General features: G+C 41.7%; 1 protein-coding gene across 1 annotated transcript in view; it reads left to right on the top strand.

Moving 5' to 3' along the window:
* The first annotated feature begins 2,520 nt into the window (after positions 1–2,520).
* Positions 2,521–13,477, top strand: part of DYNC1LI1 (dynein cytoplasmic 1 light intermediate chain 1) — a 48,396-nt gene continuing 37,439 nt past the window's right edge. Inside the window, exons 1-2 of the mRNA XM_004754294.3 lie at positions 2,521–2,835; positions 3,019–3,092. Coding sequence (XP_004754351.1) covers positions 2,690–2,835; positions 3,019–3,092 — 220 coding nt within the window. The 5' untranslated portion in view covers positions 2,521–2,689. The remainder of the gene's footprint in view (positions 2,836–3,018; positions 3,093–13,477) is intronic.

Below are 13,477 nucleotides of genomic sequence, written 5' to 3'. Positions count from 1 at the left end.
TAAACCCTCTGCTTTTGGCTCAGGTCATGATCCCAGAGTCCTGGGATCAAGCCCTGCATCAGGCTTTCTGCTCAGCAGGGAGCCTGCTTTCCTTCCTCTCTCTCTGCCTGCCTCTCTGCCTACTTGTGATCTCTGTTTGTCAAATAAATTAAAAAAAAAAAAAAAAGGTTTAAAAAAAAATGTGTTTAATGGGACGCCTGGGTGGCTCAGTTGGTTGGACAACTGCCTTCAGCTCAGGTCATGATCCTGGAGTCCCGGGATCGAGTCCCGCATCGGACTCCCAGCTCCATGGGGAGTCTGCTTCTCTCTCTGCCCTTCTCCTCGTTCATGCTCTCTCTCACGGTCTCTCTCTCTCAAGTAAATAAATAAAATCTTTAAAAAAAAAATGTGTTTATGATGAAGTTGTCCAAATACCTAATGAAAACTTTTAAACCATTAGGACAAGAATCCGAGACTAAATTACAGTTAAGCCTAGAAATCTAAGCAAATGAAAAACCAAGAGAATTATTAATTTTGGATGTAAGAAAAAGTTGGGGAAGAAAGAAAAGTAATCATAGTATAGGAAATAACTCAATTGTAAATAGCACTTATCTAACAAAAATCCCAAGGGACTGCTGGATTCTTCCCTTTTATAGACTTCCTTCAAGTTTCCCTATTTTTGTTACGTAGAGATTTCTGTAGAAGATATTTATCATAACAGCAACAAGAATTGCCAGGACATTTATTCTAATGTAATTTGGCATAGGCCATTTAACGGGTTAGAAAGTCAAAATATCAATGTATCTACCTCCTACCTGTAAATTAAGTAAATTACTTAATTTTGCCAATTCTTTACAAAGTATGAGGATTGAAAACCATAACACATGTGCCTGGAGTATACGAGGTACTCATAAATGACCACTCTTATTAGCCATCTTAATGGAACAACACTGGATAGGGATATTATAAAACTACGCAGAATACAACTTTGACCTCGGTATAAGTGGGTAGTTGGGCATCTAGAAGTCATGGAGCATTAGAAGCCTGAAACCATTATAAAGTTAATACTTCCCAGGTTAAGTAAATATGATACAGAACTAACAACTCTGTTACAACAAAATTGGGGGAAACAATGACCTGACAACAAAAGATGACTGAAGGAGTAAAGTACAGAAAGTGAACCAACTCTCAGAGAGGCCCAGTGCAGTAAACAGCCCTCCTTTACATCAGTGACTTAAAACACTCAAGTTCCCCCAGAAGTCCTTGTCCTGCTTGTCACCATAGAAAGCCTGGGATCCCAAGACTAGATTCTGGTTCCTTTCCTAATCATATTAAACAAACTAACAAAAAATGAAGAGCTTTAACTGCAGGAATTCATTAGGCCTATCAGCTCCAGGGGTTGGTGAGATGTAAATGGTTTGAACCATAAAGGAAAACATTAGTCATTAAAAATAAACATGTATCAAGCATTCAAGATTTGTCAGTCACTGTTCTAAGCCATTTTACATGAATCATCCCATTTAATCTCCATAAAAATCCTAGGTCCTTTTATCCCCGTCTTACAGGTAAGAACACTGAGACTCAGGAGAGGTGAAGAAAATGGCCTATGATTGCTGATAGAGTTGAATCTCAACTCAGATTTGCCTCCAAAACCCTAGGCTACTAACAGCACTGTTAACCTGTAACTAAGACAGTCTTTAGCTGTGGATTTTCCCACTCGCCTAACAACAACGATCAGATCACATATTAGCAAGCAATCTTCAAATATGACAGCAATGATGTACAAAGGGCCACACCATCAAGTTTTGACAGAAGGGGAGTTATTTTAGGGCTACTTTAGGTTCTTTGCATCTGTGTATGCCCAGTGCCAACTGCGCCTGCCATAATAAGTGCTGAGTAAAACGTCTGTTGACTGGCTGTATGGATGACTCACCTAGCGGGTCTTGTCAATTCTCACGCGGGGCATCTCACTCGAAAACATCGAGGCTCCTATTAAAGCGCCCCGTCAAGCCTTTTACTGTCACGCAGCTCTTAGTGGCCGGGGGGAACCTGCTTCAGATATGGGGCCAAGACTGAGGAACACGGCACCACGTGAGAATGCAAAGTAGAGAGCCCAGAACTCCGGGACCCGGGTTACACTCCGGACTCCGGCTGCACAAAGCCTCTTTGACTGCGGGGCGGCCCATTTCCCTCTTGGCGCAGGGGAAGTGCGGGTATAGGCGGGTGACCGCCGCTCAGCCTGAATGGGGGGGGGGCGGGTAATGACAGTGCAGGAATTCCACGCTAGCTGCGGGGTTCGTAGACCTGACTGAAGAGTGGGAGGGAGCACTGTTCACCTGACACACCCCAACCCGCTCTGCTGCAGCCAGAGCTGCGGGTGGGGCGGCAGGAGACTCCTCTGCACGCTGAGACCTCTATAAGCCGGGAAGTAGCACAACCACCCGCGAGGCAGCCCGCGCACGCGCATTCCTTACGCGCGTTCGACAGACTGCAGCGCACGCGCGGTGCGTCCTCCCTCGTTCGGTCTGTGCCCGCAGAGCCCGCGGCTCCGCCCCCGCAGGCCCCGCCCCGCTCCCGTGTGCCGAATGCTCCATATCCGGGTTCCCGCCGTCGCCGCCGTCGCCGCCGCCGCCGCCACCGCCGCCACCGCCGCCACCGCCGCCGCTTCCCTCATTCAGCTTTGCCGGGAGTGGTGTGATTCCCGACCAAGATGGCGGCTGTGGGGCGAGTCGGGTCCTTCGGTTCCTCTCCGCCGGGATTAGCCTCGACTTACACTGGGGGCCCCTTGGCTAACGAGCTAACGTCGGGCAACGGCGGCGCCGCAGCGGGCGACGACGAGGACGGGCAGAACCTTTGGTAACGACCCCACCCTTCCCTGGGTCCCCGCTGACACTCCCGGCCCTGGGGACACCTCGGGATCCCGTGCCGAGGCCACTGCGTTCTCGGCAGCCCCCGCCCAAGCGCGCCAAGGCCGAGTCCGTCCCTCCCGCGGTGGGGCCGCGGTCCCCGGCCTCAGCGTGCGCCTTTGCTCCCTGCTAGGTCCTGCATCCTCAGCGAGGTCTCCACCCGCTCGCGCTCCAAGCTCCCAGCGGGGAAGAACGTACTGCTGCTGGGTAAGTGTCCTCTGCCTCGCTCCGCCCCGCCCGGCCCCCACCCGGGCCCGGGTCGGGGTCCGCCCGCCCGCTCGCTCGCTTTGTGCGGACAGGCGAGCCTGGCCCCGCCCCGCCGCCGGACCTGTCGCTGACAGCTGGGGGAGAAGGCGAACGGGGACCCAGGCCCCGGTACCTGCGGGGACCCGCCCTCCCCAGAGCCCTTCCTCCCCTGGATGTGGATGTGGAGGTGGCCCTGACAGTCTCGCATGGGAAGGACAAACGCGGTAGCCCATCTGGCGGATTCTAGAGGCTTGGGAATTACCTCGAAAAAAAGGATGGTTTCTCTTTCATAACAAAAATTGCTAGCAGGAGGCTCTTTGCAAGGGCTCCAGTGCAAATGGCATACTTATTAATATTTAATAGCTGACTCTGTGTAATTGACAGAGAAGCTAGAAATTGAGACCTGGTAATCGTGATAAATGTTCTTACTTGATTCAGCTTTTTTGGGTACAATGGCCTCGTGTTGCCAATGCCTTTTTAACTGTCACTTATAATTCTGAAATTTGTAAAGGGCAGTAGAACACCTTACTAGTCCAGTCCCTTCAGCCAAATAATTTTAATAAGGAGAAATGGTCTAATGTCTCATTCTTGTTCTGTAGCTCCTCTGCTCCCTGGAAGTTATGTATTTTGTCTCTCTTTACTGATTTCTTAGGGTGGGCGTATTGGACATTCAGGGAGAATAAATCACAGATTCACATTTTCTCAGGCTTAGCTCCTGAGTCATTTGCAGAAGACATTTCTTATTCTTTAAGTGCCAGATATTGACGATTGCTTATAAAATGATGGTTAAATTTTAGAACTTTGATATTGGTGTCTCAAGACTGTTTTTCTGTACATCTAAAAACAGGAAAGGAAACAAAGAAGTCAAATGCTACATGACAGGGTCTATTTTAATAAAAATGTTTAGATAGAGACAAATTACTTTTTTTTCCTGAATTGCTGCCAATCTAGAATATATAGGATTCTTGATTGATGTTCATTACTACATGGAGCTAGTTGAAAAATTAGTTTTTACCTCGTTTTTTTTTTTTTTTTAAGATTTTATTTATTTATTTGAGAGAGAGACAGTGAGAGAGAGCATGAACAAGGAGAAGGTCAGAGAGAGAAGCAGACTCCGCATGGAGCTGGGAGCCCGATGCGGGACCCGATCCCAGGACTCCGGGATCATGACCTGAGCTGAAGGCAGTCATCCAACCAACTGAGCCACCCAGGCGTCCCTACCTCGTTTTTAATATGATTAAAACTACCTACTGCTTATTAACCTGTGTTCACTCACAGCCCTATGATCTTAAACAAGTTCCTTGATATCTGTAAACCTTGGTTTCTTCATCTTCAAAGTGGATATTGTAGAAACAATAATGTCTTCCTCCTAGAGTTATGGGGAGGATTGATGAAATAATGCTTATGAAGTGATAACAGCACGGTGACTTTTTGTGATGGATTTCTCTTAACTGAATTAGAAAATCTTTTATCAGAATTCTCTTTTTGAAAATTGAATTAGTGTCCACATTAGTGATATTTATAGGGCAGAGATGGATTAGGGTCCAAATTAAAAGAAAAAAAAAATCCCAGAAAATAAGTTTACTAATTTAAACAAATTACTGTTAGCTGCTAAACTAAAATGGACTTAATGTGACCTCATTGAAGTGGGTTTTTTTAATGACTCTAAGTTCAGTAAGACTTCTTTTCAAATACTACTGTTACAAGGTTAAGATTCTTGAACTTTCTTTTCATTTTGTAAGTTCCTCCCAATTACTTCTATGCATTAGATGTTACTTAGAGGATTCTGTTTGTAGTGAAACAAAAGTGACAGTTTATTCATTTTTGATGTCCCTGATGTGCTGAGGTTGTACCAGGCTTTTTTTGTTATTGTTTGTTAACCCTTTTTTTGAACCTGCTTGATACTGGATCCCTGTATGTGACTGAGTATACTTAGAGACCCCAGACACTTCTGTCCTTCCATACTTAGAACAGACTAAATTTCCTTCTTCAGAGCCTGATAGTTTGTAAGGCTCCATCTAGTATAAAATTATACAAGCTTGAAATTAAAATTTTTTCTTTGAGTACTGTTGGGATATTCATCAAAGTCCTTTTCAGCTTTAGAAAAACAGATTTTTACACTGATTACATAAATAGGGTTAATTTTTTAAAAACATCTCTAAAGATTGCTTAAAGACGTTTTACCATCACATGTTACAGCAACATTTAGTCTGTGCTGGTGGAGGGAAGAAATACATAAATAGGTATTGTGGTTTTCTTTGTTACGAGTTTGAGGGTACTAAGCAGGAGGATGCTTGGCCTTAATGTGTATTTCATGAATTACGGTGATCTCTGGAGTCCTGTATTTAAAAAACAAAATCTGAGGCTGCAGTAAGGTTTTACATTTCCAGAAACAACCTAAAATAGGACAGTGATCAAAGCTTGCTTATGTTCCCCAAAACAAATTGCAGTTTAACCTTAGCTTGCTACATGGCCTCCCCTCCCACTCCCTATGGGGGTGAGAAGAGGATGAGGACCAGTAGTGTATACTGTATGGGCCATTCTCAAAGCATTTTCATGTAAATCTTAGTGTATCTTCTCTGCTGTGCCCCTTCTTTCACCACCTCCAAATCTGAGAGGTAGATGTTAGTACCAATTTATGGATGAGATAATGAATTTTAAAGACCTGTTAAGTGAGTTTTCCAAGGTCACACAGCTGTTAAGACCATGTGTTCCTGACTCTGGCATGGCTTTCCTTGCAAGGAAGGGAGGGCCACACATTCTTCCTACTGTGTAACTTTTTTAAAAGACTATCTTTGAGTAAAAATACTAGTAATTATTTTAAACTAAAATCCAAATATTTGTTGGATTCTAGGATGCAGCTTATTGAGGGACACCACTGTGGCCGTGGCATTCGTGTTTAAGCAATCATTTAATCTACCTAGGCCTGACCTGTCATGAAATGCAGAAACACTATGACATTAGTGCTTAACCATTTTCTCTCTTGAAAGATTTTGAGAATGGGCTTCAGTCAAGTTTGTTTTTAATATTAAAGGCAAAACTTCTCATGCACGTATTTTAAGTAGGATTTAACTTACCAAGTGCCCTTTGAAGAACTATTTTTTTCTTTACCCTTTTTATTTAATCAACTTTTACCTCAATGATTGTAATTATATTTTAATTGCTGCTTTTTAAAGGGCACTTTCTCCACATCTTAGTTACTTTTCCTCTGTTTTGTTAAGGAAACTCCCTAAGGAAAATAACAGTACCTAACATTTATAGAGCACTTACATGTACTAGCTGTGTAAGGATTATGTACAGCATTTGATTATCCCCTTAAAGATCAGGAAACAAACACAGAGCTGTTGAGTAAATTGCTGTAGGGTTACACAGCTAGAAAGAGTGAAAATCAGGAATCTAAACTGTATAGCCTACCTCCAGAGACAGGATTCTTTTTTTTTTAAAGATTTTATTTATTTATTTATTTGAGAGATAGAGCATGAGAGGGGAGAAGGTCAGAGGGAGAAGCTCTCGCTGAGCAGGGAGCCCGATGCAGGACTTGATCCCCAAAGTCCGGGATCATGACATGAGCCAACGGCAGTTGCTTAACCAAGTGAGCCACCCAGGTGCCCCAAAGCCAGTATTCTTTTTTTTTATTTTTAAGATTTTATTTATTTATTTGACAGAGATCACAAGTAGGCAGAGAGAGAGAAAGGGAAGGAGTCTCCCTGCTGAGCAGAGAGCCCGATGTGGGACTCATCTAAGGACCCTTGGGATCATGACCTGAACCGAAGGCAGAGAAAGCCAGTATTCTTAACCTATATACTGAACTGTCTCCCTAAAGGAAACGAGAGCCCTCTTTGTAGGAGAAATAATGTGTTTGCAGTTTATATTAAGGAATTTTGTCTGATTCTCGAGATGTATCTATTTCATTGCAAAAAATCCCATTGAGTTAATTAAATTAATTCATTAGTACTAAGATTCATATATAATCTTAGCTTCCAGCACAGGACCTGGCTTATAAATAGAACATCAGTATAACTTTCTGATTTGGGGTCAAAATAAATTAATGAAAACTAGTTGGCCCTTTGGTAAATCATGTAAGCCTCATCTTTCTCGTCTGTAAATTAAGATATTTGGATTTAGTGATTTCTGAAGGCTTGTCTGATCCCACATTCTTTAATTCAAGTTTTAAAGCTTGTGGGTTATTAAATATTTTTAAAGAACTATTTTGAGGATATATTGCAGTTAGACTGAAATTAAGAAAGTATTTCCTTACAGATGTGGGCTGTTTGACTGTACCCAGGGAGGAAATTTAGAGCCTTCTATTTCTCCCTGAAGGCACTAGTCCAGGATTGTGTACAGCCAGCAAAGCCCCACAAAATGCTGAGCATCTTTAGGCAGTGTGTTTGAAATAGTCTTTCTTACTCAGGAGTAAAACTAGCTTCTTTAAGCTTGAATTATTGGTAGGAAACCTAAAGATACATAGCGAAACTCAAGATCTGTTCACAGAAGTAACTTCATGTGAGGAGCGACTGAAAATAATGAGACTGTCCACTCTGAAACCATTAACTTATGAGGAGCTGGGATTAAAGATCATCAAGGTTCCATGACTTATGGAAGTTACAGATTTTGATCAGTTGAAGTATGTTAATGCTGTTTTCTGAAGTAATTTGTTATGGGATATGCTACAAGGAAGAGAATACTACCACATATTGGATATGGATATGGGTGATATTGGATTGGTAGTTTTCAAAGAACTAACAAAATTATTCAATGCTTGTTAGGTGCTACCACTGTCAAAAATAAACCATGTATAGAGTGTTTTAAGACTCCAGTGACAGTGGTATTTTACAGTGGTCAGTCAGTGACCTATTAAGTAAATGGCCAGATAGTAAATAATTTAGGCTTTGTGAGCTATATGGTCTCTGTCTTAAATAACTCAACTCTGCCCTTGAAGCTCCCAAGCAGCCATAGACAATACATAGATGAATGGGTGTGGCAGTGTTTAACAAAACTATTTACAAAAACAGGCAGCACACAGTTTTGTGTGCTGGTTTGTGGACCCTTGCTTTAGGGTATTATGGGCATCAGTTTTATCAATAAGCACAGATGCCAGTTAATAGAGTTTTCTGGGTCATGGAGTATGATGTTTGGTGCAGAATGAATGATGATGAGCTTTCATTTAAAGTATCATTGTTATTCCAACTAGAGGTATAGTCTGAACATAGGTTTAAGAGGTGTTAAGTGGAGTTCATATGTTTCTTCCAGTGCTGAGAGATCAGCTCAAGCACGAGTGAACAAGGGCACAGCTTTGAGATAGGAAAAAAAGGACTCAGCAAGTGGGTGATCATGGACTAATTTGGGGGGCCTCATTTTACTTATAAAATCAGGGAGTAGCTGTTAGGAAGGCCTCACAGATTATCTCTTTATTCATTTACTCATGAAACATTTATTAGAACATGCTGCGCATAAAATGCTTTACTGGAAAGCATTTCCATCTGTGGAAAACAGAGTTAAATAAGATTCCATCCCTGCCATCTAAACTTAAAGTAGTAAAATCATATATGTCAGTATGAAATGATTGCTAAATAGGTCACATAAAATTTTGCGGAAAAGGTGATATCTGAGTGAAATTTTGCTAAGTTAGATGGGAGAACACTGTGGGCTGCAGACGAAGGGAGCTTGTTGCAGTAGCTAAAAACCTAGTGGAAAGGCCAGGGCAGCTCAGATATGGTGGGATCCTGACCTACAGGCACCAGATCTGAGAGTCTGCCCTTCCTACCTTCCCCTGAAGCTGTGGGGTTGTGGGTGAATTACAACCTACTGATCTGTTAATAGAGATTCTTTCATACTTACTGGGATTAAAAGAACTAAAAGAAATTATGTCTTAAAGCACTTTCCTCTCAGAATTGGAAGTCACTATTTTAAATTGTAAAGTAATACATGTTTCTTATCAGAGAGAAAATATTATGAAGATAAGATAATGAAAAATAACACATGATCCCACCAACTAGATATAGCAGTGTTCATTTTTTTCTATGTGTCTATATTTGTTTTTTATTTTTTTTTAATTTTTTTAAAAAGGTCTGGGCTTTTTTTTTTTTTTAAGATTTTATTTATTTGTCAGAGAGAGAGAGCACACGCTGGGGGAGCGGCAAGGTGGGAGGAGAAGCGTCTGCCTTCACCTGTGGTCATGATCCCAGGGTTTTGGGATCCAGCCCTGAATCAGGCTCCCTGCTCAGCTGGGAGCCTGCTTCTCCCTCTCCTTCCCACTTGTGCTCTTTCTTGCTATCTCTGTTGAGCAGCAAGGGGAGAAGATGACTCCCTGCTGAGCGAGGACCCTGGTGCCAGGACTTGATCCCAGAACCCTGGGATCATGAGCTGGAGGCAGACGCTTAGCAGACTGAGCCACCCAGGCATCCCTGTATTTGTTTTTTAAACAAATTGGCTTATACCTTATATACTATTTTGAAATCAGATTTTTTTTTTAACTTAATCGGGTTTTGTTTTGTTTTTTGAAGACAGTAGATATGGGTTCCTTCCTTTTAGTGACTGAATAATATATATGGTTATGCCATAATTATAATTGATGGGTAGACAGATTATTACGGTTGTATCTAATTTTCCACTTTTCCAATAGTATCTTTGGGATAAGTTCCTAGAAGTTGAATGGCTGGCTCAAAAGTATGTATCTTTTTATATATTACCAAACAGTCTTGGGAAAGTTATGCCATTTTACATTCCTGCCGTCAGTATATGGGAGTACTTGTTTACCTAGCACCATTACTAACACTAAGGATTATTCGCTTTAATCTTTACCTATTTGGTAGATAGGTTAAAAATTGGCATCCTATAATTTAATGACATTTGGACTATAGAATACATATATTTATTGATTAAAAACTATTTAGTGTGACTTACAGGAGCCTAGGAACTGTTAATAACCATTGAGATTAGCATTTATTGGCTGTGATAGATCTTTATTGAATTAAATTCAGTGGTTTTCAGTTCATGTCTAATTAGTCTGAGCAGGTGAGGGCAATGATAAAGGATGAATTCTGTTTTTTAATGTGGATTACTGAATGATGATATTCAAAGGTAGAGCTTTGGCCAACAGATGGGATGGGAACATCCGTGTTAAATGCCTATTGCTTTATTATATAACATGTTCACTCTTTTATAGAAGAGCGTTTTGAGCCCCAGGTTACACAACTGAGCTGGGATTCAAAATTGAGTTTGTCTGACTTTCTGCTATGCAGGTGCATAGCAGGTCCCCGACATTAGAGGAATGTAGTCTGGAACAGCCATGCATACATGTTTACTTAGAACCACTGGGTGCAGTTGCTGCAGCTGATTAACAGCCTCTCCCTGTTCTTGCCTGCTGAGGCAAGGGAGGAGATGCTCTTTGTGAGATGGAGAGCAGACCAAAAGCTCGCACCCTGCCTGGGTCATCCAGATAACCTGTGGGAGGCCACATAGCAGGTATGAGCCCAAAAGATTCCAGTGAAGACCCTTCATGTCTCTTATCACCACAGCTTTCAGATAAAACAGGATGATTTCTTTTTCTTTTTCTTTTTCTTTTTTTTTTTTTTTAAAGATTTTATCCATTTATTTGACAGACAGAGATCACAAGTACGCAAAGAGGCAGGCAGAGAGAAAGAGAGGAGGAAGCAGGCCCCCCAGCAAGCAGAGAGCCTGATGTGGGACTCAATTCCAGGACACTGGGATCATGACCTGGGGTGAAGGCAGAGGCTTAACCCACTGAGCCACCCAGGCGCCCTAGGGTGATTTCTTTTACATCATGCCAGGCCAAATAAAAAATGTCAGCTTCACAATGTTGATCCCTCACTTGGATAAAGAAGGAACATGGAAGGCTAGAATTCTTTCTATTCTAGCCATGATTATCATGATACTGTAGGCATTAATGAATCCACTATAGCTATGGAGATGTGAATCAAAGCTCTCCATAGATAGCAGATACCAGGCACACAAACCTGTGCACAAGAAGAGCACAGTGTCTCAGCCTTCCACCACCACAGGAAAGGAACCTGGGAGAAAAGGGAGGCAGAATACCGCTTAATTTTCTTTTTGTCCCCCCTGTTTATCACCATTGAAGACTAGAAGCTGCTCCAAGTACAATGGCAGTGTTTACAGTGTTGAGTAGTATTGCTGGATTCTAATCCTGACCCTTCTTTAGCAAATTGCTTAATCTTTCAGATTATGCTATTTACCTTTAGAATTATCATATGGATTATAGGAGATAATGTTTGTAAAACATTTCTAACAGCGGCATACACTGGAGGTGTTCAAGATAGCTATTATTAATGTATTATGAGTACTTAAGTGTTTTTCTTTGCTCATTTTCATGTGATTCTTGGTTTTTGGGTGTGTGTATGGGGGGGGGGGGTTTAGATTTTATTTGAGAGGGTGAGAGAGAGCAACAGAGATAGGGAGAAAGAGCACAAGTGGGGAGGAGAGGGAGAAATAGGCTCCCAGCTGAGTGGGGAGCCTGATTCAGGGCTGGATCCCAGGACCCTGGGATCATGTCCTCAGCTGAAGGCAAATGCTTAAGTGACTGAGCCACCTTGATGCCTTTGATTCTTGTTTTTGTATTATCTTTTTAAAACACTGTTGATGTCTTATAAAAGAATTTTTGTTTTTGTTGTATCACTGACCAAGAAGTAATGAATTGGTAATAGTTACAGAACTTTAAGTCCATCACCATAAGTTTTGTCTGCTTTTACCCCCCCTACTGAGAAGATGGGGAGCAAATGGAAATACTGGACTTGTCGAGGTTTACACACTAATTGTGATATTGTTACAGTTAGAAATCACATCTTCTGAATCTTCCTATTTCTAAATCTGTTAATTAAATTGTCATTGTAAAGTTTATGAACATGACCTCTGGTGTTAAATTAGAGATCTGTTGGGGTGATAAAACAGTATTACAAGCACACCTTTATCCCTATATTGTTTTGGTAGAGTTTACAGACTTTCTTTTGTAATCAATTCTGTTAAATTTGTGCAAAAAAGAAGTAAGAATCGATGGTTATTGTTTCATGCTAAAACTGAAGTTCTTTGGGGGTACCTGGTTGGCTCAATTAGTAGAGCATGTGACTCTTGGTCTCAGGGTTGTAGGTTCAAGTCCCACATTAGATGCAGAGATTATTTAAAAATAAAATATTTTGGGCGCCTGGGTGGCTCAGTGGGTTAAGCCGCTGCCTTTGGCTCAGGTCATGATCTCAGGGTCCTGGGATCAAGTCCCGCATCGGGCTCTCTGCTCAGCGGGGAGCATGCTTCCTCCCCTCTCTCTCTCTGCCTGCCTCTCTGCCTACTTGTGATCTCTCTCTGTCAAATAAATAAATAAAAATCTTTTAAAAAAAATAAAATAAAATCTTTTAAAAAATTAAAATAAAACTGAAGTTCTTTTAAGTGCGTGGATTTTATACTTGGTTTACAGAGAGTGACTTATTTGAATAGCACCCAGACATAATTTGGGATATGGGCTTATTTGCTGTGGGGAATTTCACTGTAATCTAATCAACAAGTCTTTCCTCCTTTGGTCCATCCATTAGGACAGTGTTTGGCCTGTAGACTGTTTTTGTACGGCCAGCAAGCCAAGAATTGTTTTGTTTCTATCTTTAAAGATTTGAGGGTTAAAAAAAAAAAAAAGATCAAAGGTGATTTTTTTTTTTTTTAAGATTTTATTTATTTGACAGAAAGAGACAAAGTATAAGAGGGAACACAAGCAGGGGGAGTGGGAGAGGGAGACATGGGGCTGGATCCCAGGACCTGGATCATGACCTGACCCAGAGGCAGACACTTAACGAGTGAGCCACCCAGGTGCCCCCTTTGTGGCTTTAATAACTTAGGAGAATTTTAAGATCCCATTCTAAGTGATTCTAAGAAGTGTTTATGTGATTTTAGTGGCTTTTATCAATTATTGTTGTACTTAATGCCCCTTAGTATCATAAAGTCACACAAATATTCCTATATTTCTCGGAGGGTTTTGTCTTTTCTCCTTTCATTTATGTATTTAGCATCAAATACTTTCTTTTTTAAAATTTTACTTTTTTTTTTTTAAAGATTTTATTTATTTATTTGACAGACCGAGATCACAAGTAGGCAGAGAGGCAGGCAGAGAGAGAGAGAGAGAGAGAGGGAAGCAGGCTTCCTGCGGAGCAGAGAGCCCGATGTGGGACTCGATCCCAGGACCCTGAGATCATGACCCGAGCCGAAGGCAGCAGCCCAAACCACTGAGCCACCCAGGCGCCCCAAAATTTTACTTTTTGATACCCTTCACCCATCATTTGAATCATCATTCAAAGATGAATATCTGATAGAGACCTTATGTGAACTGCAAA

This window comes from Mustela putorius, unplaced genomic scaffold, assembly GCF_011764305.1.
Source record: "Mustela putorius furo isolate JIRA1106 unplaced genomic scaffold, ASM1176430v1.1 tig00003834_pilon_pilon_pilon, whole genome shotgun sequence".
Taxonomy (NCBI): domain Eukaryota; kingdom Metazoa; phylum Chordata; class Mammalia; order Carnivora; family Mustelidae; genus Mustela; species Mustela putorius.
The sequence above is the reverse complement of the archived record's forward strand: the minus strand, read 5'-3'. Positions and strand labels throughout refer to the sequence as shown.